General features: G+C 34.8%; 1 protein-coding gene across 1 annotated transcript in view; it reads left to right on the top strand.

Moving 5' to 3' along the window:
- Positions 1–13090: 13090 nt before the first annotated feature.
- Positions 13091–23725, top strand: part of PPIC (peptidylprolyl isomerase C) — a 28788-nt gene continuing 18153 nt past the window's right edge. Inside the window, exon 1 of the mRNA XM_074201088.1 lies at positions 13091–13247. Within this exon, the coding sequence (XP_074057189.1) occupies positions 13131–13247 (117 nt within the window). The 5' untranslated portion in view covers positions 13091–13130. The remainder of the gene's footprint in view (positions 13248–23725) is intronic.

Here is a 23725-nt window from a genome sequence, read left to right on the forward strand (position 1 = left end):
GAAAAATGTTAATAATGTAAATTAATCTTACAAGTGTCATGTGAACACCCTTTCCCCAGAGTTCCAGATGTTAAATATTTTCCTACATATCCCAGGTTAACCAGTCCTTTGATACATCTATACCATTTATATCCCCAAAGAAAGAGAAATAGGATATATTTATAACTCTTTTCATTGTAGACCAAAAAAAATGGAAGCTAAGGGAGTGTCTGCTATTTTAGGAAACTTCCTCTTAATAAGGAATGATTTAAATACTGTGATATATACATATAATAGATTAATATTGTGGCATAAGAAATAGGGGGCAATTAGTGAGAATCTCCTTTGTTGATATGGTGGTTAAGAGGACACTATGGGCTAAAAAATGACCTGATATTGATTTAATTAACTTTTAATAATAATCTGATAAATTTCTTAATACAGAGAAATGAAATGGAGTCTAGAGTTCTTCTTTTCTGCCACTTTGACAAAAGCAAATAAGCTATCATATTCACTGTAACTGAGGCTGCCTAGAGCTGTAATCCCCACACACCCCCCAACCCAAGCTAGAAGCAGAGACTGGGAAAACATGGAGGACAGGGCAATGACTAAGAGAGAAAGTGCCACCCCAGACTGGCTCTAGAGGGCAAAAATATAGATGGGATGGAGCACCAGTTCTGGAGTGAGGAGGATCTGGTTCAAATCTAGCCTCAGACATTTAATAATTACTTAGCTGTGTGACCTTGGGCAAGTCATTTAACCCCATTATCTTGCAAAAACTAAAAAGAATGACCAGATTTTAATTTTTTTATTTATTTTTTAACTTAATACAAAGTGACCACAAAAAAAATTTCCATCCACACAATACAACATAAAAAGAAGATCCAATATAAAAGCATGAATTTCCATTTCACATTGCTTGCTTTTCTTTGAAAAAGTATGTTTGGTGTGCTTCTTTCCAAGTTTTCTTTTGTTCTCTGCTGTGCACTTTATATTTCTCCTTTCCAGCTACCATTAGACAAGTGTGTGTGTGTGTGTGTGTGTGTGTAAAAACCATACTATTCATACTTTTATTTATTCTTTCTCTGGAGGTAGATAGCATCTTCCTTCATAGTCCTTTGTAGTTGATTTAAGTATAATGTCTAAAATGAATTAGTCATTCAAAGCTGTGCTTCAACAACATTATTGTTATTGTATTCCATCACAATTATATACCACAACTTGTTCTTTTCCCACTATAAAGACAGCTATTATAAATATTTTAGAACATATAAGTCCCTTTCTTTTTTCCATAATAACCTTGGAAAACATACCTAATATTGACATTGCTGAGTGAAAGGTCATAAGTTTTAAAATTCTTTGGACATAATTTCAGATTGTTTTCCAAAATTTTGGATCAGTTCACAGCTCCATCCACAGTGAATGTGTACTAATTTTTCCACATCCCCTCCAGGATTTATAGTTTTCTCATTCTATCATTCTATCCAATCTGATAAACATGAGATGGTACTTCAAAATTTTTAAATTTGTTTTCCTCTAATCAATAGTGATTAAGAGCATTATTTCATATGATTTTTATATATAGTTTTGATTTCTTCATCATAAAATGCCTATTCATATCCTTTAACCATTTATTAATTAGGGAATGACTTTTATTGCTAAAAATTTGACAGACTTCCTTATATATTTGAGATAAATTCTTTATCTGAAAGACTGTCTTATAAAAATTTTCTTCCAGTTTTCTGTTTTCCATCTAATCTTAGTCACATTGGTTTTATTTATACAAACCCTTTCAAATTGAATATAATTGAAATGGTCCATTTTATATCTCAAAATGCTATCTCTTGTTTATTCAGAAGTCTTATAATATGTGCCATTTATGATATCTCCCTTTATATCTAGATAATGTATCCATTTTAATCTTATTTTAGTAAATGGTATGAGATAGTAGTCTATGCCCAATTTCTGCCAGACTGTTTTCCAACATCTCCAATGATTTTTGCCAATTAATGAATTATCCCCAAAGCTTTAATCTTTACATTTATAAAATACAAGATTACTATACACATTTAATCCTTACTATACACATTTACTCCTGTGCTTTATATGTCTATTCTGTTCCACTAATCTACCTTTCTATTTCTTAACCAGTATCAGATAATTTTGATAATCAATATCTTATGGTATAATTTAAAATATGATACAACTAAACCACTTTCCTTTACATTTTTTCATTAATTCCTTTGATATTCTTAATCTTTTGTTCTGCCAAATGAAATTTTGTTATCATTTTTTCCAGCTAAGTAAAATAATATTGGGGGTTATTTAATTGTTAAATAGTGGATAGATTAGGTAAAATCAATTTTATTATATCGACTCTCCCTACCCATGAACAACAAATATTTCTCTATTTAAATCTGTCTTTATTTGTGAAAAAAGTGTTTTATTATTATTATGTCCATATAGTTCCTGGGTATTTTATACAGTATACAGTTATTTTTAAATAGGCAATCTCTTACTCTTTTTGCAAGATTTTGTTGGTGATGTATGGAAATTGTGATGATTTTTGTGAGTTTACTTAATATCCAGCTACTTTGCTAAAATTAAAATGACTAAAATTAAAAATGTATTGTTTCCACTGTTAAGTTGAATCTTTAGAATTTTCCATATCATGTGCAATAGGAGATAGTTTTATTAGCTCATTGCCTATTCTCATACCTTCAGTTTCTTTTTCTTCTCTTATTACTATTTCTAACCTTTCTAATACAATATTATTTCACTCCTGATATTTTGGGGAAGGCTTCTAGTTTATTCTCATTATAAATAGTGCTTACTTGTGGTTTTAGATAGATTTTTAAAACATTTTTAAGGAAAAATACCTTTATGACTACACTTTCAAGTGCTTTCAAGTATTTTTAATAGGATTGAGTATTGTATTTTGTTAAAAACTTTTTCTGCATTTATTGACATAATCATGATTTTTTTAAACTTTTTGTTATTGACATAATCAATTATGTAAATCATTTTTCTTATGTTAAACCAATCTCCTGCATTTTTGGTATAAATCCCACTTGGTCACAATATATAATCTTTATAATATCCTATAGTATTCTCCTACTTACTGTTTTATTAAGGATTTTTTGGATTTATATTCATTAATGAAATTTATATAATTTTCTTTCTGTTTTTACTCTACCTGATTTAAATATCAATAACATATCTGTTTCATAAAAAGAAGTTAGGAAGAACTCCTCTTTGCCTCTTTTGCTATTCTAGGTATTAGGTTTATATTTCTGAAAATATTCTTCTATTTCACTTAAATTATTAAATATATTGGCATATAATTGGGCAAAATAACTCCTTATAATTGTTTTGATTTTATCTTCATTAGCATTATAATTACCCTTTTATTTTTAACACTAGTGATTTTGTTTTCTTCTCTCTTTTAAAAATTATGTTAACCAATGGTTTATCTATTTTATTGCTTTATTCATAAAATTAACTCCTACTTTTATTATTCATTGAATAATTTTATTACACTCAATTATATTAATCTCATCTTTAATTTTTAAGATTTTCAATTTGATATTTAATTAGAAAATTTTAATTTGCTCATATTCCAACTTTTTAAAAATTGATTATTCAATTTGTTGATCTAGTCCTTCTCTATTGCATTTATACAAGCATGTAAAGATATAAATTTTACTCCTATTGTTGTTTTTGTTTGATATGTTGTCTCATTATTGTCATTCTCTTAAATGGAAATTATTGATTGTTTCTATGATTTATTCTTTATCTCACTTATTCTTTGAAATCTTTTTTTAAGGGTTTTTTTGCAAGGCAAACGGGGTTAAGTGGCTTGCCCAAGGCCACACAGCTAGGTAATTATTAAGTGTCTGAGACCGGATTTGAACCCAGGTACTCCTGACTCCAGGGCCGGTGCTTTATCCACTACACCACCTAGCCGCCCCTCACTTATTCTTTAAGATTAGGTTGTTTAGTTTCCAGTTAGTTGTAATCTGTGTTACATGATACCTTATTGAACATAATTCTTATTGAACTGTAACCTGAAAGAATGCATTTAATATTTCTGCTTTTCTGCATTCAGTTTTAAAGTTTTTAGGCCTTAATATGGGATCAGTTTTTTGTAAAGGTACCATGTACCACTGAGGGGGAAAAAAGTGCATGCCTTTGTATTCCCATTCAATTCTCTCCAGATATCTATCGTATTGAGCTTGCTTAAGATTCTGTTCACCTCCTTAACTTCTTTCTTATTTTTTGCTTAGATTTATCCAACTCTGTGAGGGGCAAGTTAACATCCCCTCACTATTATAGTATTACTGTTTCCACCTATAATTAATTTAGCTTTTCCTTCAAAACTTAGATACTGTAACATTGGGTGCATATATTGTTTTTCCTTTATTTTTCTATGGTATCTTTTACCATAATGTAGTTACCTTGTCTTTTTTAATTATATCTATTTTAATGATTTCTACCTCTGCTTTGTTTTGGTCTCAGTTAAAGCATAAATTCTACTCCATGTGTATCTCTCATTATTAAATGTGTTTCTTGTAAACAACATATTATTTGATTCTGATTTTTTTTTTTAGTTTTTGCAAGGCAAGGGGGTTAAGTGTCTTGCCCAAGGCCACACAGCTAGGTAATTATTAAGAGTCTGATGCCGGATTTGAACTCAGATAGTTCTGACTCCATGGCTGGTGCTCTATCCACTGCGCCACCAAGCCTCCCCTTGATTCTGATTTTTAAACCATTTTGCTATTCATTTCTGTTTTATGGGTGACTTTATCCCATTCACATTCAAAGTTATAATTTCTAGTTGTGTATTTCCCTCCATCTCATTTTTCCTCACTATTATCCTTCTCATAGACCAGATTATTAAAATCTGGGATTCAGTTCTCCCAAATGAAGCCTGATATTTCTGGTTTTCATTATCCTCTGCATTCACTAGCTTTGTTATTGCACTGTGTTTGGGGTCAGTTACATTGTTTGTCCCCTTTTTATTTTGTTCTTCTCTAATGCTTTCTATGTCTCTCAAATCTCTCTAAGTAAGGCTGTCCATTGATGGCCCCTAGGCCATTTAAGTAATAAAAGGAAGAAGTTCCAAAACCATGCCATCAAGAGGTGGGAAGTTGTAGGAGGAAATTTCCTCACTATGCTAGTTTAGTTTTCCTCTAAACTGCAGTGAAACCATAAATTGAATTTTTTCAGGCATGTAATGTTGGCATACTTTGCTTTTTTGCCTGTAAAGAAAAGTTTGATACACTGTGTTGTGTGTTTTTCAAACTTGACTCAAACTTCTCTTCCTGACAAGGTGCATCTTTGAAATGAGGGGATATGTGACTTCTTGAACCATAATGCTGTCTTTTTCCTGAATAATCTTGAATGATATTGAGTCTTTTTTTTTTAAATTGGCATATAGACTCCAAGTGTATACCTTTTTTTTAGTCCTGAGACTGAACCACCAGTATAGCCTAAGGAAGAGTCTGACAGGTAGAAGGATAAAAAGGATAATCAGAACAAAATAATGTCATGAAAACCTAGTAAGAAAAAGTTATCCTGAAGGATATAGCTAGTCAAACGTGTCAAATGTTGAAGAGAGGTAAGAAAATAAGGTATGAGAAAAACCCATTGAATTACTAAAAAGAGATCATTTGAAGGGGAGCTAGATGGTACAATGGATAGAGCACCCTGAATCAGAAGAACTTTGAGTTTAAATTCAGTCTCAAATACTGTGTGACCCTATGCTAGTCACCTAATTCCAATTGCCTCAAAACAAATAAAGAAAAAAAGAGATGATTTGAGTTGATGAGATCACCAAGAGAGAAAAGTGTACAGAATAGTAAAATGTACAGAACTGTGGGACCCACCCATGCTTTAAGGATATGTGTATTGATATCATATATAGCTAAGTGCTTCCAAGGCTTAGAGAGCTTAAATATCATCAATTAGCTAAGACAAAAACATTTGTCTATGAAAGAAAATTTTAGTTGCCTAGGATTTCTCTAGCTCAATAAGAAATTAAAGAAGGGATTGGAATCCGATATTTCAAAAGGGGCAAAAAGATCAATATGTATCCTAAAAATATGTCTTGCAAAACTAGGCTAATTTGTAATGAAAAACATGGTTACTTAGCAAAGAAATAAGAAGTGAGCAGATCAGTCAAAGTCTTTAAGTCAAAGAGTGGAAGATGACTTTAAGAGTGATTGAATAGGGGGCAGCTAGGTGGTGCAGTGGATAGAGAACCGGCCCTGGAGTCAAGAGTACCTGAGTTCAAATTCAGCCTCAGACACTTAACAATTACCTAGCTGTGTGGCCTTGGGCAAGCCACTTAACCCCATTGCCTTGCAAAAAAAAAAAAGAAAGAAAAGAGTGATTGAATAAATGTAGAACTATGTTAACCATGATTGTACATGTACAACTTTTACCAGATTGTTCACTGCTTTGGGGAAAGAGAAGGGAAGGGAAGGTAATAGAAATATGTGGAACTCATAAACTTGCAAATATTAAATGATGAAAACTCTCTTTGCATGTTGTTGGATAAAAAAATAAAATAAAAAATTGTTAAAAGAAATAGTTGGTGAGTGAATACTACGAATAAGATATAGAACACACAAGCTGGATTGTTTTCTTGGAAATGAGAATTTTAGGAGATTACTTTGAGGAAGTGTTGTGCTTTCTAGGATTGAATCTAGGTGTATCTTGGAGTCAGCTTCAACCAGTTCAAAAGACCTAATTGTTAAGTTTTCAGCATGAACGTTTATACCTTATAAAATTACAAATCTACATTTGTCTACATTGAGTTGTTTTATTGGTTTCTAGACTTAAGAAAATGATAGAGAAAATGTTAATGATGCTGATAAAACTTAGAAGGGAGGGGCAGCTAGGTGGCCCAGTAGATAATCAGACCTTGAAATCAGGAGGGCCTGAGTTCAAATTCCATCTCAGTTACTTAATAATTACCTAGCTGTGTGACTTTGGATAAGTCCCTTAACTCCATTGCCTTGCAAAAACCAAAAAAAGAAATTAAAACTTAGAAGGGGGGGGGTGATATGTACTTCCCTCTAACCCCAATCTCCCCCTTCCCCCAGTCAAATATTTACCAGCAGACTGAATCTCATTCCAGCAAAACAAGCACACATTCCATTAGAGGAGACAAGTATCCAAAGTCTGGGTATAGACTAAAATCACAAGGTTGGGCATCTTAGTCTTATAAAGAATAAATAATTGCCAAAAAGGCAAGGGGAAATAGGAGACCTCCTGGCTTCAGAAAGAGAATAACTCCCATCATCATCAGGTTTTCTGTTTTTATTGCCTCTTTCTCAGTGATTTTTCTTTTTTATTGATATTTTATTTTTCCAGATATGTGATGAATTTTTTAACATTCACCCACATGCATATACATATTTTTAAGTTACATAACTTCCTTACACCCTCCTTTCCCACTCCCCTCCGCAGTAGTCAAATTAATATCGTACATACACATTTGTGTTAAATATGCTTACAGATTAGTCATTTTTGGTATGAGGAATTAGGATTAAGGGGAAAGGAATATATGAGATATTTTTTTAAAAGTGAATGTAGTTTTTATTAGATTCTGAATTTTTGTTTTGTTTTGTTTTGTTTTTTCTTCCTCTGGATAGGAATAGCATTGTCCACAGCTGATCTAAATAGGGTTTCCCTAGCTCTCTGAATTGCTGAGAGGAGTTGCATCCATAAAGGTTGATCATTTCATAATATTGTTGTTAATGTGTAACTTAAAAATATGCATATGCATGTGGATGAATGTTTGGAGCATTTTTTCATATGATTATATATACCTTTAATTTTTTCCACTTGAAAATTGTCTATTCATTTCCTTTGACCATTTATCAATTGGGGAATGACTTGTGACTTTATAAATTTGATGCAATTCTCTATATATTTTAGAAATGAGACTTTTATCCAAACTCCTAGTAGTGAAGATTGTTTCCTGCTTTCTGGTTTCCTTCTAATTTTTGGCAGCTTTGATTTTATTAGTGTAAAAATTTTTAAATTTAATGTCATCAAAATCATTCAGTTTGTAATTTATAATGTATTCTATTTTTTGTTTGTTTATAAATTTGTCTCCTTTTCATAGATCTGATAGAGTATGTCTTGATCTATTAATTTATCTATGGTGTTGCCCTTTATGTCTAAATCCTGTACGTATTTTGACCTTATTGTGGAATAGGGTAAGAGATATGGCTCTAAGCTTAGTTTTTGTCATACAATTTTCCAGTTTTTCCCAACAATTTTTGTCAAATAGTAAGTTCTTATTCCAGAAGCTGATGTCTTTGGGTTTGTCAATCAGTAGAATACTGTAGTCATTTACTGGTTTCTTTTGAACCTATCCTAATCCACTGATCCATTACTCTATTTCTTAACCAGTACCATAGTTTTAATGACTGCCACTTTATAGTATAGTTTTAGATTTAGAAGAACTAGGCCACGTTCCTTTACTTTTTTCCATCAGTTCCCTTGCTATTCTTGACCTTTTGCTGTTCCAGATGAATTTTGTTACTATTTTTTCTAGCTCAGTAAAGTAATTGTTTAGTTTGATTGGTGTGCACTGAATAATTTAATTTGGATAGAACTGTCTTTTTAAATTATATTAGCTTGACCTGACCACAAGCAATTGGCATTTTCCCAATTATTTAGATCTGACTTCATTTGGCTGAGAAGTGCTTTGTAATTGTATTCTTGGGTTTGTCTTGGGAGGTAGATTCCCAACTATTTAATGTTGTCTGCAATTACCTTAAATGGAATTTCTCTTTCTAACTATTACTCTTGGACTTTGTTGTTCATATATAGAAATGCTGGTATGGGTTTATTTTATATCCTGCTACTTTGCTGAATTGGTCAATTGTTTCAAGGAGTTCTTAAATTGATTTTCTTGGGTTCTCTAAGTATACTATCACATCATCTGCAAAGAGTGAAAGCTTTGCTTCCTCATTGCCAATTCTTATTCCTTCAATTTCTTTTTTTTCCCTTTTATTGATAAAGCTAACATTTCTAATACTATATTGAATAGTAAAGGTGACAATGGGCATCCTAGTTACACCCCTGATCTTATTGGAAATGTTCTGAATTTATCCCCATTACTTATAATATTTATTGATGGTTTTACATAGATACTACTTATTATTTTAAAGAAAACTCCATTTGTTCTTAAACTTTCTAGTGTTTTTAAAAGGAATGGATGTTGTATTTTATCAAAAGGTTTTTCAGTATCTATTGAGATAATCAGATGATTTTTGCTAGTTTTGCTATTGATATATTAAATTATGCTGAATATTTTCCTAATATTAAACCATCCCTTGTCCACCTGGTACAAATCCTACTTGAACTTGGTATATTATCCTAACAACAACTTGCTGTAATCTCTGCTAAAATTTTATTTAAGCTTTTTGCATCAATATTCATTAGGGAGATTGGTCTATAATTTTCTTTGCCTGTTTTGGTTCTTCCTGGTTTAGGTAACAGAACCATATTGGTGCCATAAAAGGAATTTGGTATAACTCCTATTTTTAAAAATAGTTTATATAGAATAGGAATTAATTGTTCCTTAAATGTTTGGTAGAATTCACTTGTAAAACCATCTGAACCTGGAGACTTTTCCTTAGGGAGTTTATTGATGTTTTCTTTGATTTTTTTTCTGAAATGTCATTCATTTATTTTTATTTCCTCTTCAATTAATCAGAGCAGTTTTTATTTTTGTAAATATTCATCCATTTCATTCAGGCTATCAAATTTATTGGCGTCCATTTCAGCAAAGTAGCTCTGAATTATCTCTTTAATTTCCTCCTCATTGGTGATTAATTCACCCATTCTATTTTTGATACTGGTAATTTGGTTATCTTCTTTCTTTTTAAAAAAAAATAAGATTAACCAAAGGTTTATCCTTTTTTATTGACTTTTTCATAAAACCAACTCTTAGTTTTATTTATTAGATCAATGGTTTTCTTGCATTCAATTATATTAATCTCTCCCTTGATTTTCAAAATTTCTCATTTGGTATTGGGGATCTTTAATTTGTTATTTTTATAGTTTTTTTTAGTTGCATGCCCAATTCACTGGTGCCCACTTTCTGTATTTTATTCATATAAGCATTTAAACATATAAAATTTCCCCTCAAAACTTCCTTGACTGCATCCCATAAATTTTGGTGTTATGTCTCATTGTTATAATTTTCTTGGATATAATTAATTATTTCTTTGATTTGATCCATTCATTATTTAAAATTAAGCTATTTAGCTTCCAATTAATTTTTTATTTATCTTTCCTTGATCCTTTACTACATGAAATTTTTATTGCACCATGGTCTGAGAAGCATGAATTATTTCTGCCTTCCTACATTTGATTATAAGGTTTTTATGCCTTAGTACATGGTCAATTTTAGTACAGGTGCCACGTACCCAATAAGTTTTCTCCAGAGGTCTATCATATCTAAGTTTTCTAAGATTTTATTCACCTTAACTTCCTTCTTATTTATTTTGTGGTTAGATTTATCTGGTTCTGAGAGAGTGAAGTTGAGATCCCACATTATTAAAGTTTTGCTGCCTTTGTCTCCTTGTAATTCATTAGCTTTTCCCCTAGGAAATTGGATGTTATAGCACTAGTACTGTACTTTAAAAGCATAGTACTAATGTAAGTAACTTATAATATAATATATAATAAGTAACTTATAATAAGTAACTTATATAATAAGTAACTTATAATAAGTAACTTATACCCTATTTCCCTTAAAAGACTTAGGGAACAGTCATTGTCCTTAGGCAGAAAGTAAAAGTCTTTTGCTTGCTTGACTATTTAATTGTTGATAATCTATTATCTGTTAACATTTTATCTTTCTTAAAGAGTTCTATTAACTCCAATAAGCCATAGAGGTCCAGTTTGAATTTATCAATTCATTATATGAATGACTGAGATGTATCAAGGTGTTCAATGTCAAGTACAGTTTTCTGGTACTTTCCTGTACTTTCCTTTCTTCCCTCAAGCTTTTGAGTCTGTTTTCTATGGTTAAAAAAGTAGTTGCTTTGTATAGTTTATTGGAGAGATTTTTGCTATATATATAACTCTGCTTTTAGAGTTTTAGTGAGTCTTTCTTATATATCCAAATGTAATCAATAAAATAAATATGCTTTGGCAAAAGGCTGGTGGCTATTCCCATAAAAGTAGTTTGATTGCTGATAGTACAAATGTGGCACATTTGTTTAGGTGATTTCATTTTTATTATATTGATATTGTCAAACCAGGGACCATGGATATCACTCTCTGTAAAGCAAGTTTCATAATTATTGTTTATGTATACATTGAGTGTCTCTCTTAAGAACTTTATTTTTTTTTTGGCAAGGCAATGAGGTTAAGTGACATAACTAGGTAATTATAAATTGTCTGAGGCTGAGTTTGAACTCAGATCCTCCTGACTCCAGGGTCAGTGCTCTAACCATTGTACCACCTAACTGCCCCTCTTAAGAACTTTAGAATTGATTGTACAGCATGGGAGACACTGGCACAGAATCACTCAACATGGCATGCCCTCATCAGAGAGGATATTGGGCTCTATAAGTAAGGTAGAATTGAAGCAACTCAAAGGAAACATGAGATGTGTAAGTTTAGAATGCCCACTCCAGGTGTTCATATGGACTATTTGTGACCAATCTGTGGCAGAGCATTCTGAGCTTGTATTGCTCTGATCAACCACAGTCCAACACATTGTAATTTGTCTCTAACATAGTACTATTGATTTTTGAACTTTTTCAATAATTAAGGAGAAGAACTAGTAGAATGATTGACAATTTGTGCCTTTGGGGTTTATTTTTGGTGAACTTTATTTTCCTTTTGGTTTTTAGTGTTGCTATATATACATGTTGGTAATTTTTGTAGATTTATTTTGTATTCTGCTACTTTAAGGAAATTGTTAGTCATCTTTTTGTTGCTATTTGGGGTTTTCTAAGCAAATCCTCATGTCATCTGCAAATAAGGATAAATATTTCTCCTCTTTGCAGATATTTATGACTTTAATTTCCTAGAACCATGTCATACAATAGTAAAGAAGAGACTTCTTTAATGGAAAAATACTAGATATTTTCCATATTTCTCCATTTAAAATAAGGTTAGCTTTTGGTTTTATCTATATGATTTTATATGATTTATATGAAAGGCAGTGGTCCTATGGTTTTTTCTGCATTTGCTGATGTAATCATGATTTTTGTTGTATTTATTCTAATTACGATGAGTTTTACTCATTGTTTTACAGTGCTGAGCCCTCTTGCATCAATGTCATAAATTCGATTTGGTCAGAGTGGAAAAATTTCAAAGCCTTTTACATTAATATTCATTAGAGGTGTTGCTTTTCATTTCTCTTCCTCAGCTTTATCCTTCCTAGTGTGTATAGTAATGACACGTTTGTATCGTTAATGGAGCTTGGTAAGGTGCTTTGTTTCTCCATTTTTGAAAATTATTGAAGTAGCATAAAATTTACCTTGAAACGTTTGGTGCAATACACTTCTCAATTCTTTTGAAACAGCGGTTTGTTTTGTTTGTTTTCCCCTTTACTAGCTCATGTAAGATATGTCCATTTCCACTTTCCAGGATTAAGTTGTTTTTGGTCTGAGTTCCTTATTTTTGTTCAGTTTAATTTTTGGTAAGTAGCCCTTCATTTCCTCTAAATTCTCAGTTTTACTACAATATAATTGGGTCTGGTAACATGTGTGTGCTTGTACCGTCTCCTCGGGTATATGGCAAAACCCAAAGCGCTATCTCCACTATTTCTTTTATGTTCTGGTCTGGTTCAGAGTTCTAAAGCAGGCTGTAAGTGAATGTTTTGGTAGAATCCAGGGATCTGAATACTTTGCCAAGCAGGACCCCTAAGCACAATCGCCGGGAAAGCGAGCAGTCCTTGGATGAGTCAAAGGCCGTCCTGCCAGTCCGGGCCAGAACTTAAAACGGAATCTGACTGAGCCTCCACCACGCCCCCTCCAGCCCCCCCAACGGGGTTTGGGGACTGCCAGCTCGGGGTGGGGGGGGGCTTGCCTAATGCGCAGGCGCACATTCCTATCCTGCCCAGCTCCATTTGCTGCTGGCCGCTGCTCTCAGCGCCCTCCTACAAAATGCGCTTCGCCCGCGGGAGGCTGTTGCCCCTCGCCCTGTGCCTGGTCCTCTGCGTCCTCGTGCGTTCTTCCGGGAGTGGGGGCGTCAGGAAAAGAGGACCGTCCGTGACCGCCAAGGTGACTGAGCAGTAAGGGCAGCAGCCCCCCGCGCCCCTAGTTGAGAGAAGTGCTTGCTCCCCCCTCCTCCCCGCTCCACTCGACTCCGAACCCCCACTGCGCCGCAGCCCAGCCGCTGCGCCTGGAAACCCCAGAGCCCACCGACCCCTTTTCTCCTCTGGGCAGAGGGGCTGTCTCTCTCCTCTTCTCTTTGCCGTCCAGCGCAGAAGGGGAATGTCACGGGCTCGTCCCGTCCCGGGCAAGGGGCGCTGCCAGCTGCCGCAGGCCGGGCCCTGCCCGCCTCCGCTAACTCAGCGGGGCGGGCGGGGTGGGCACAGCGGAGAAGCTGGTCCCGCGGCTGACGTGGGCACATCCGCGCGAGGAGGCCAGGAGCTGTGGCTCCCCTCAGGTGGGGGGCCCTTAGAGATGGCTGTGGGCGAGGAGTGGAGTCCTGGGAAGTGGAAGGGGCAAAGCTCAGAGGGTGAAGGGAGAGGGGAGCTAGGTTCTGGAGTAGGTGGGCTTCGGGAGGAGAAAATGCGCGCATGGGTAAAAGCCTACACCTACAGTGCTACCTACTTCTATAATTCGTATTTGGTTTGTTTGATCTCCATCCTGTTAAACACAAACTTGTATTCGTTAAAGCTACACTGCATACGTTGACAGTAACGTATCCCCAAAGCAGCTCAGCCTTTTCCACAGGAAGAACTCATTAACTAGTACTTCCTACTGCTTTTTTGGGACTCAGGAACAAGGAAGGAAAAATGAGAATGAAGGATAAAACTAACCTCACAGGACAGGGAGGATGCATATTATTACAACAGAAAAATTTGGTTCCAGGCATCAACGTGTCAAACATCAGTTATGTCTCTTATAATGTTAGGGCAGTCAACTAATGCTTATATTTATTTATTTATGTTTAGTAACTGTTGTCTTCCATATGGTCAATATGCACTTAGTCGGAATACATAGCTCTTTATGGTTTAAGGTTTTATGTTTTCATTTTTCAGGCGGGAACAAAGGGATAAATTATGTCCCAGTCTTACATTGTAGTCAAGTATTTCTTAAGTTCTAACTATGTGCTCAGTGGGGATCCAAAGTGCAAAGAATGAAACAATCTTATGGGTGACATTTTGTTACAAATACTTGCTACAGTCATGTTTGTGAGAGACTAGTAATAGAGACAGTAGGAATTAATGCGGACAGCTTTTAAAACAACCCATGATCACTAAGGCAAATCTCAACAGAACTAACAGTGTCATGCAATCATGAAATTTTGGAACTTGAAGGAAATCTAACAGTGATCTAGTTTAATCCCTTTATTTTACACTTAAGAAAGTTGAAACAAAAAGGTCGGGCCCATAGTCACAATTAGAAAACAAGTCTTTTGTTTCTACTTTATACTTTTTGCAAAGAATCAGAAAGGACCTCAAATGGGTTTTCTAGTCTAACTTAAAGGATAATTCCATTTACAATATCATGGTTATTCAGCTGCCTCTGGAAGCTCCTAGGTGAGGGAGTAGAAAAATACTCCTGACATCATTTTTACTCACTGTCAGTTGTATTATGAGTTTTCCCTCGTATCAATTCAATTCAACATCATTAAGCCCCTACATATATATGTAATAAATACTATTTATATTGATAAATGATCACTTATTAATTACCTGTGTAAGTACTGTAGTAAGTGGTGGGCTTAAAAAAATAGTCTATGCCCTCAAAGTTGTAACTTGCCTTGGGTCGCACAACTAATAAATATCTAGGAGCAGTTTGAACTCAGATCCTTCTGATTCCAGGGACTGAGCTCTATCCATTGTACCACATAGCTTGCCCCCATTATCCATTTTTTTAATGGGAGATGCAGCATGCATAAAACTAAGCAATAAATAACAACCAATGGAATCCTGAAAGTCTTGAGCTAATCCTTTGGGGAAGGTAAAGATTCTGAGATGCCTTAATTTAAGAAGGTAATACATTTGTTTAGTCATTTCCCCTACATTGTAGACATTTGCCTTTGCAAAGGGATAGACAAAAGGATGAAATGAATTCAGGAAACAGCAAATAGGTCATTTGAACTGGAACAATGTGAAATAAATTTGGAAAAGTAAGTTAGAAGAAAACTGAAGGATTTTAAATGCCAAGCTGAGGAATTTATATTTTATCCTAGAGATAAGAAGTCATTGTAGATTGATCCAGGGACTGACATGAGGTGGGGCACAGGGCATATCTGTCCTTCAGGAATATTATTTTGTCACCTTTATGGCTATGGAGTGGAAAGGGAAGAGTCTAAAAGTAGTCCAGCTATTTACAAAGATAGTTAAACTATTGGAGTAATCCATGTCAGAGGTGATAAGGTCCTGAATTACAGTATTGGTCATGTGAATGGAGAGAAGAGGTTCATCCCAAAGATATTGTGGATGTAAAAACAGAAAGTTAACAACTGGAAGGGGCAGGGGATGGGGGGAAATTAGAGTTGGGAGAAGAGACTCAGAGTTTGAGAAGATTAAAGAGTGAAAGATGACTCTAAGATTGAGAACCTAGGTGAGTTGGTGGATCGTGGTGCCCTTAAGAAAAATTTCAAGCCTAATTTGCTACATCTTCTACTTTTTGCTCATAATTCTGCCCTCTGAGATCAAATAGAACAAATCTTAAAATGACAGTCTTTTAGACATTTGAAGACAGTTATCATATATTGGCTAACACTTCTCTTTCCTAGGCCCCAAATGGCATGAATTTCTATCCCTTTAACATCCTAGTTCTCTTCCTGTAGTTGTACTGCTATTACTTGTCTTTACTAAAATGTATTGCCCAAAATGGAAACAGTACTATAGATATACTTTGACTGGGCCAAGGTTTTGCTTCTCAAAATGGACTTTTTACATTGGGTTGTCATTGGGTATGTTTTGGCTGCTTTCTTTACCTTTTACCATTTCATACAAGTCTTCCAAAGTTTCTGTTACTTGTAGTGTTCAAGTCCTATAGCACAATAATATCCCATTGTATTTTACTTTACTACAATTTGTTTAGTCATTCCCTATACTGAGGGAATATATTTTTGTTTTTTAGTTTTTTTATTATCACAAATGCTTTAAATATTTTTTTCACATATGAACCTTTGTATTAATAGCCTTCCTGTAGTATAATCCTTATAAAAATGAGTTAAGTAACTTTGAAAATAAAATTTCACATTGTTTTCACTAGATATAAAAAAAGATTCGTTTCTGTTTCAATGAGATTCTTGATGTTTTTAGCATTGCAGTTCCCAAAAGCATTGCAATTCATTGTCCTTTTTCTGCTCAATTCTGTGATCTCTGTATAAGATATTTACAATGATGATCCAGTTGTATGAATTGTTCATCCAACTGCCAACCATAATCTGAATAATAAGTGTTCTTTATCCACTTGGTTTTTCCTGTTTGGATTTAACATAAATTCTCTTGAGCTGTGAATTTATATTCTTTGCACTTTTCAATCAATCAATGTCACTGTAAAGATGGATTCTTCTGTAAAATATCATTTGTAGAAGTCTTCCTTGTAATACTTTTAATATATTTCTAGAAAAATTCTGATAAATATTTTGTTGATTTAGGAAGTAAGTATGTAAGTCTTCTTGGTAACCTTTTTTATTTTTAAACTATTTTTCAATCACATAAAAAACAATTTTATCATTCATTTTTTGAAAATTTTGAATTCCTAATTCTTTCCTTTCCTCCCTCTCCTCCCCTTCATTGAGAAGGCAAACAATTTGATATAGGTTATACATGTGCAGTCATGCAAAACACATTTTCATATTAGTCATATTTTGAAAAACACAGAAAAAACATGAAAAAATTAAGGAAGTAAAAAAATAGTATGGTTGGATCTGCATTGAAATTCCATCAGTTCTTTTTCTATGTCATCTTGGATCATTGTATTGTTGAGAATAGCTAAATCATTAACAGTTGATCATTGTACAGTATTGCTGTTAATGTATACAATGTCCTCCTGGTTCTACTCACTTCGCCTTGCATTAGTTCATGTAACTTTTCCCAAGTTTTTCTGAAATCATCCTGCTCAACATTTCTTATAGCATAATAATATTCTATTACAATTATGTATCACAATTTGTAAGCTATTCTTCTATTGATGAGCATCCCCTCAGAATTTCCAATTAATTCTTAGATAGCACAAAAAGAGCTGCTATAAATTTTTTTTTGGACAGAAAGGTCCTTTTCCCTCTTATAAAAAAATTTCTTTGGGATACAGATCTAATAGAAGCATTGCAGGATCAAAGGGTATGACAGTTTTATAACCCTGTGGGCATAGTTTCAAATTGCTCTCCAGAATAGTTGGATCAGTATGCAACAGTAGTGTCCCAATTTCCCCTTATTCCAAATCCTTTCCAACAGTTTGCATTTTCCTTTTTGGCCTAGTCAATCTGATAGGCATAAGGTGGTATTTCAGAGTTTTTTAATTTCCATTTTTAATCAATAGAAATTAGAGTATTTTTCATGATTATAGATAGCTTTAATCTGCTCATTGTAAAACTCAGTTCACATCTTTTGACCATTTATCAATTGAAAAATGATTTGTATTCATACAAATTTTACTCAGATCTCTATCTAATTGAAGAATGAAGCCTTTATCAGAGATATCAAAGATACAGCTTTCTGCCTTCCTTCTAATCTTGGTTGCATTAGTTTTGTTTGTGTAAAAACTTTTAAATTTAATATAATCAATCCTAATGCTCTCTCTCTCATTGGTCATAAATTCTTTCCTTCTCTATAGATCGGACAGGTAAGCTATTCCTTTCTCTCCTACTTTGTTTATGGTATCAAAAACCCTTTATTTCTATATCATATACCCATTCTAGTATATGGTGAAAGATGTTGGTCTATATCTAGTTTTTGACTTTTTTAAAAAAGGCTCTTGAAATTACAATCTAATGGGAGAAAAACATGCAAATCAAATAAGTTATATGCAGGATAAATAGGAAATAATTAAAGAGGGAGGGTGCTAGAATTATAATTTCCTGTAGAAGTTGGGATTTTAGCTTAAACTTAAAGGAAGCTAGGGAGGTCAGCAGACTGAGCTGAGGAGGGAGAGCATTCCAGACATGAGGGAAACCAAAGAAAATGCAGAGTCAAGAAATGTAGTGTCACTAGATTGAAGAGGAGTAAGGGAGTAAGGTGAGTCAGGAAGTAAGATGATTTTATATTGCTTAATATGATATGTATAATGAATTTAATAATAATAACAACTTAATTTCTAGAGATCCTTTTCACAGGCAGGCTCTGGGACTGTGAAACAATGAAAACAAAGTAGTAATTTCTTTTACTCTTGACAAATCCTGCATTCTTTTGCCTATATTAAGTGAAGTGGATCAGTCCTGTTCTGTACTGTATAACTTCAAATTATTCAATCAGCTCAGCCATTCCCATAGGACTCCTTTTAAATGATCACAAGTGATGTAATTGTTTTATTGTCCTCACTACTTGACCTGGGAAAATCATTCAAACTCCAAATCTGATTGTTCTATGATCTACCTGTCTACTTAGGATCACCTATAAAATATCTACAACATCAAGGTGGAGCTCCAAGGAATGGGGTAATCCCATGATTTGCAAATTGATTCCTTGGGAAGAAAATAATTAATAAAACACTATCTGCTTTGCTGTTACTCTCTCTTTGGCCTGCTTTGACACACTCAGGTTAGAGACTGCTCAGTAAAAACTTTGTTAACATTAATTAGGGTCGGTGGTTCTCTGAGCAAGTGGACATGGAGGAGGAAGCTTGAGTTTTCCCAGGTCCCAGAGCACCCAGGAAAACTTATTTCAGACCCCTGCTCCACCATAGGGCCCAGCCTTTGATCAAGTTCCCCCCTTTCATTATGAATATTACAGATCCCTGTTCGTGATCAGGATCACTCTAGGGTAAGACCAGTTTTTATTTGTTTTTGTTTTTTTTCTTTGTGATACCTGGCATGGATTGGCAAGGTTTTGGAGTACGTTTTTTATTTTTGCTTTTGTTTCTATAACTGCACTCATAAATTTTGAGTAAGAATTGCTCACTGGGTTAGTTTTTGTGTGCCTTGAACTAGTTCAAATTAACATTTTTAATTGCATGCTTGGTTAGAGTTGTGGAATATTAACTTGTAGTTTAAGTGGATTCTTAGCACAATGTAGATTAATTGAGTATTTGTATATTTGTGCTTTGTGTGTTATATCTCTCATAGTATATTTGTGAGTAATTGTTAGTTAAGTGGTGTTTTCATCTTTGAATGTACACCTTTTAAAATGGGTTAGTGGTGTTGTAAAGGCAAAGGGAAGTTATAGCAGTTCCTATTTGCAAGCCTCCAGATAGAATATATGCTTCTCAAATGTATAATAAATGTGGTTCTGACTGTCCCCTACACTGCCAGATTTAACTAGTGATGACCCTAAACTTTGTTAGCCTAGTTGGGGTAGTTTTGAGAAGACCAAATTACAGTATTTAAGGCAGGAAACTGATGGATAAGGAAACCTTCCTTCTGGTGTGGGACAACTTTAACAAAAAGTACTCAGAGGCAAAGGAAAGAGGACATGGGTCTGAATTGGAATCAGTGAAGGAAAAACTTAGATCATTTGAAAACCTTCCCCTCAAAAACCTCCAAACTACCCAAACCACCTAAAATATATCTGCCCTTATCAAGACTCCATCAACTCCGGAGCTTCTATGTTCCCTTTTCAAGGTAAAGTTATTCTTTTCCCACAAGAAAAAAAAAACCCTGAGTATATTAATTCATTCAAAACTATGATTTCAATCTCTGGGAATGTGGAAAATTCCAAAGAGTATCCTAATTCTAGGGAGGATCCCATAAGCTTTGTTGAGCAGTTCTGACTCATCATGGATTTTCTGGGTTTCCACTGTTTCTGGATCTGTATCAACTCATGGTTGACTTGGAAGGGAAGGGAAGACTAAGAAATGGTGTCAGAGAGCTGGATGGGGAAGAACTAGAAGAGGACCTCAAGACTGATTAGGACATAGAGGACCAAAGTAAGGAACATTACCAATTCACCAACATTATCAGTGACAAGTTCCTTGAGGCCTTGTGTTCCTTAGACCAATTGGTTTAACAAAGATCTGCAATACTAAACAAAATCCTAGGAAATCTGTCTTTCGGTTTTATGATTGATTCACCCAAGCTTTTTATGCCAGTTCCATCTTTGGCATTGATAGAGTAATAGGATAAATTCAGTTTATTTCCTACTTTGTTAGTATTCTTCACCCACCCATCTTTAAACAGATTAAGTTGGCTGTTTCTGATAGTCAATGTTCAGATATTGGGTTCCCCTTTAAGACTGTAGCATGGCTGGCATCCACTCTAGTACAGGAGGAAGAAATTTTTCCTTGCTTTGCAGCTAAAATAACCCATCCCAGGCAAACTACCCTTTACCATATCTCCCTTGTACCACCAAAATCAAGTAGGTTAGGAGTTTGTTTTATTTGTGGAAAACCCAACCACTGGAGGAAAGATTGTAAAATGGGGACTCTGGTTGAGGTGGAAGAGAAGAAAGAGAAAGTACCCAAGGAGGAGGGAATGAGGGACACTACCTGCAATCCCAGTCACTTAGCATGACTAGGCTCCAGGAAGCAGATTATGTAACTTATTCTCATAAATCCTATTAGAATCCCTGCTCATACATGAACAAGTAGTGTCTGCTATAGTTGACAGAGGTATCACACTCTTAGTTTTAAATCCTTCTACCTTCCCCATTCCCCTCCTTCAGAGTCAAAAGAGTTGTGGGGATTGCTAATAAAACCAGTGCAGCCCTAGGGCTCAGAACGAATCTCCCTTTTTTATTGGAGGAATTGGTATCTTTCATTCTTTTGTCATGGTCTTTGATGTCCCTAGCCATTTACCAGGACATGTCCAGCTACTAAGTTACAGGCCACATTTCATTTGACCCCTGGGGGCAGGGGTGGGAAGGGGAAAAAAAGGGGAAGGATCCACTTCCTGGTCAATCTGAGGAGTTAGGTATCCCCTGGGCCAAAACCCTTCAATGAGCTTTGCTAGGCACTTTTTTTTTAGGTTTTTTGCAAGGCAGTGGGGTTAAGTGGCTTGCCCAAAGCCACACGGCTAGGTAATTACTAAGTGTCTGAGATCAGATTTGAACTCAGGTACTCCTGACTCCAGAGCCGGTGCTCTATCCACTGCACCACCTAGCCACCCCATTTGCTAGACCATTTGATTCATAAGCTCAATGAGATACTAATAGGGCACCCAATTCCACTGTAATTATGGGTGGGAAGCATAGCAGCTAAAGGCTCCTTCTTGTAGTTCTGTATTGGGTTGGCACAGAGAATATCAGAGTTCTATCCACTTGTCTCACAGTCCCCTTATTTAAAAAATCCCAACCAAGATTCAGCCCCCAATCTACTGGAAAAGGGAGCTCCAAGAACAATCTTTGGAGCAACATGAGGAAGGTCCCTTTGACACCCCCCCCCCCCAAGCTCCAGGGAGTAGTTGAACCTTGACTGGAGCTGACAGATCTTAAAATGTCAGTACCACCCCCTTGGATTATGGAGCCTACAGGTGACTTGACTTTGAAAATCAAACAGGTTCCAAAGCAACCAACATCTGACCCAAAACCAGACATGGGCTGAGGTTTGCAATTACACCATCTAGGAACTAAGATTCTTTCTCCTTGATACTGTTCACCTGGTTTTTAGTGATTTGTAGAAGTAGCACTTTTTTCCTGAACATATACTTAAGCTTTAAATTGCAGTTGATAAGATTTGCTATGTAAATTTAAAGTTTCTGGGTCTATAATTTATTTGGAGTTTTGATTACTAGGATGGTTGTTTGAATTACATAAAGCCAATAATAGAGAATGGCATGTATGGCAGACTAAGGAATGCTAAGGTCTATACCTGGGAAAAGGGACAATTTGGGACACAAGAGAATAGGATCCTCTTCACTCTATTTCCTTTTTATGCTATTTCCTTTCTAGAAAAGGAAAATTCCCCACCTGGTGAATCTTGAGTTTTGCCTTTAACACCCTGTCACAATATAATTGGCTGTTAGATAGGACTCGTGTCTGGAAGAGCTAAGGGAGCTTTTCCCCTGTCCTATGATAACTTGTTTCTCTTTTTTCCTTTTATAACAAATTTCTATAATCAAGAATTTGTATAAATCTATATCAAATTTATTAGGTTATTGATAAATCATTAATCAAAATCATCAGTCTATAAGGTCTCCACCCTTATTGACCAAAAAAAGAGGAATGTCAAAAGTTTTTATTTTTATATTGATTAATATGAAATGTCTAATGAATTAAATAATAAAAACTAAGTTTCTAGAGATCCTTTTCACAGGCAGCCTCTAGGACTGGGAAATGGTGAAAACAAAATAGTAATTTTTTTTACTCATAAGTCCTGCATTCTTTTGCCTATGTTAAGTGAAAGTGTATCTGTCTTGTTCTGTTCTGTACTGTACAGCCTAAAACTATACAATAACTCAGCCATTCGCATATTGTACAGCCTAAAACTATACAATAACTGAGCCATTCCCATAGGACTTCTACTTAGATGGTCACAAATGATGCAATTGTGGTATTATCCTCATTGGTGGGTTTGATCTGGGAAGATTGCTCAAGCCCCAAAGCTGATAGTTCTATTATTCACCTACCCACTTATGATCATGGCTCCATAACAACAAGGTAGACTCCAATTGAGTAATCTCGTGATTTTTCAAATTGCTTCCTTGCAAAGAAAGTCATGAATAAACCCCTATTTCCTTTACTGGCATTCTGTCTCTGGTCTACTTTGTCACACTCAGGTTAGAGACAACTCAGTAAAAACTCTGAGTAGGAAGAATGGAAAAGTAGGAGGGGATTACATTATGAAAGGTTTTGGATGCCAAACAGAACACTTTGTATTTGATCCTGGTAATCCTATATTTGATACTAGGGAGTCATTGGAATTTATTGAGTATGGGGCTTGATATGATCATCAAGAAGAGTAACTGATTGGATATAGAAGATGAGGCACATTCAAGGATGATTAAAAAAGAATAAATCTGATTTCATGGAACATAGTAGACACTTAATAAATGTTTTTTGATTGATTAAGAACGGTGCTGTTCTCAACTGAAATAAGAAAGTTTCGAGAGGACTGGGGTGAGATAATTTTCTTTTTTGAACTTGTTGAATTTAGCATACTGGCATCCAAGAAGGTATTTCTAATTGGTGATACAGGACTAGCATTAATTATAATAACCTGGGGCTGGAAGGGAATTTAGAGGTAATCAAATCCAACCCTTTCATTTTATGGTGATGTTTGAAAAAGTCTGAAAGACATAATTTCTGGGTAATTAATATCTTATTAATTATGGCAAATCAATAATTAATAAAAGGATGGCTATTTGTCTTTCTCTCAACCAAAAGAGCCCTCATGGAGGCCTCTTGACACTTAAGTAACAGGATAGAGCACTGACCCTGAAGTCAGGAGGACCTGAGTTCAAATCCAGCTTAAATTTCAAA

This window comes from Macrotis lagotis, chromosome X, assembly GCF_037893015.1.
Source record: "Macrotis lagotis isolate mMagLag1 chromosome X, bilby.v1.9.chrom.fasta, whole genome shotgun sequence".
Taxonomy (NCBI): Eukaryota; Metazoa; Chordata; class Mammalia; order Peramelemorphia; family Peramelidae; genus Macrotis; species Macrotis lagotis.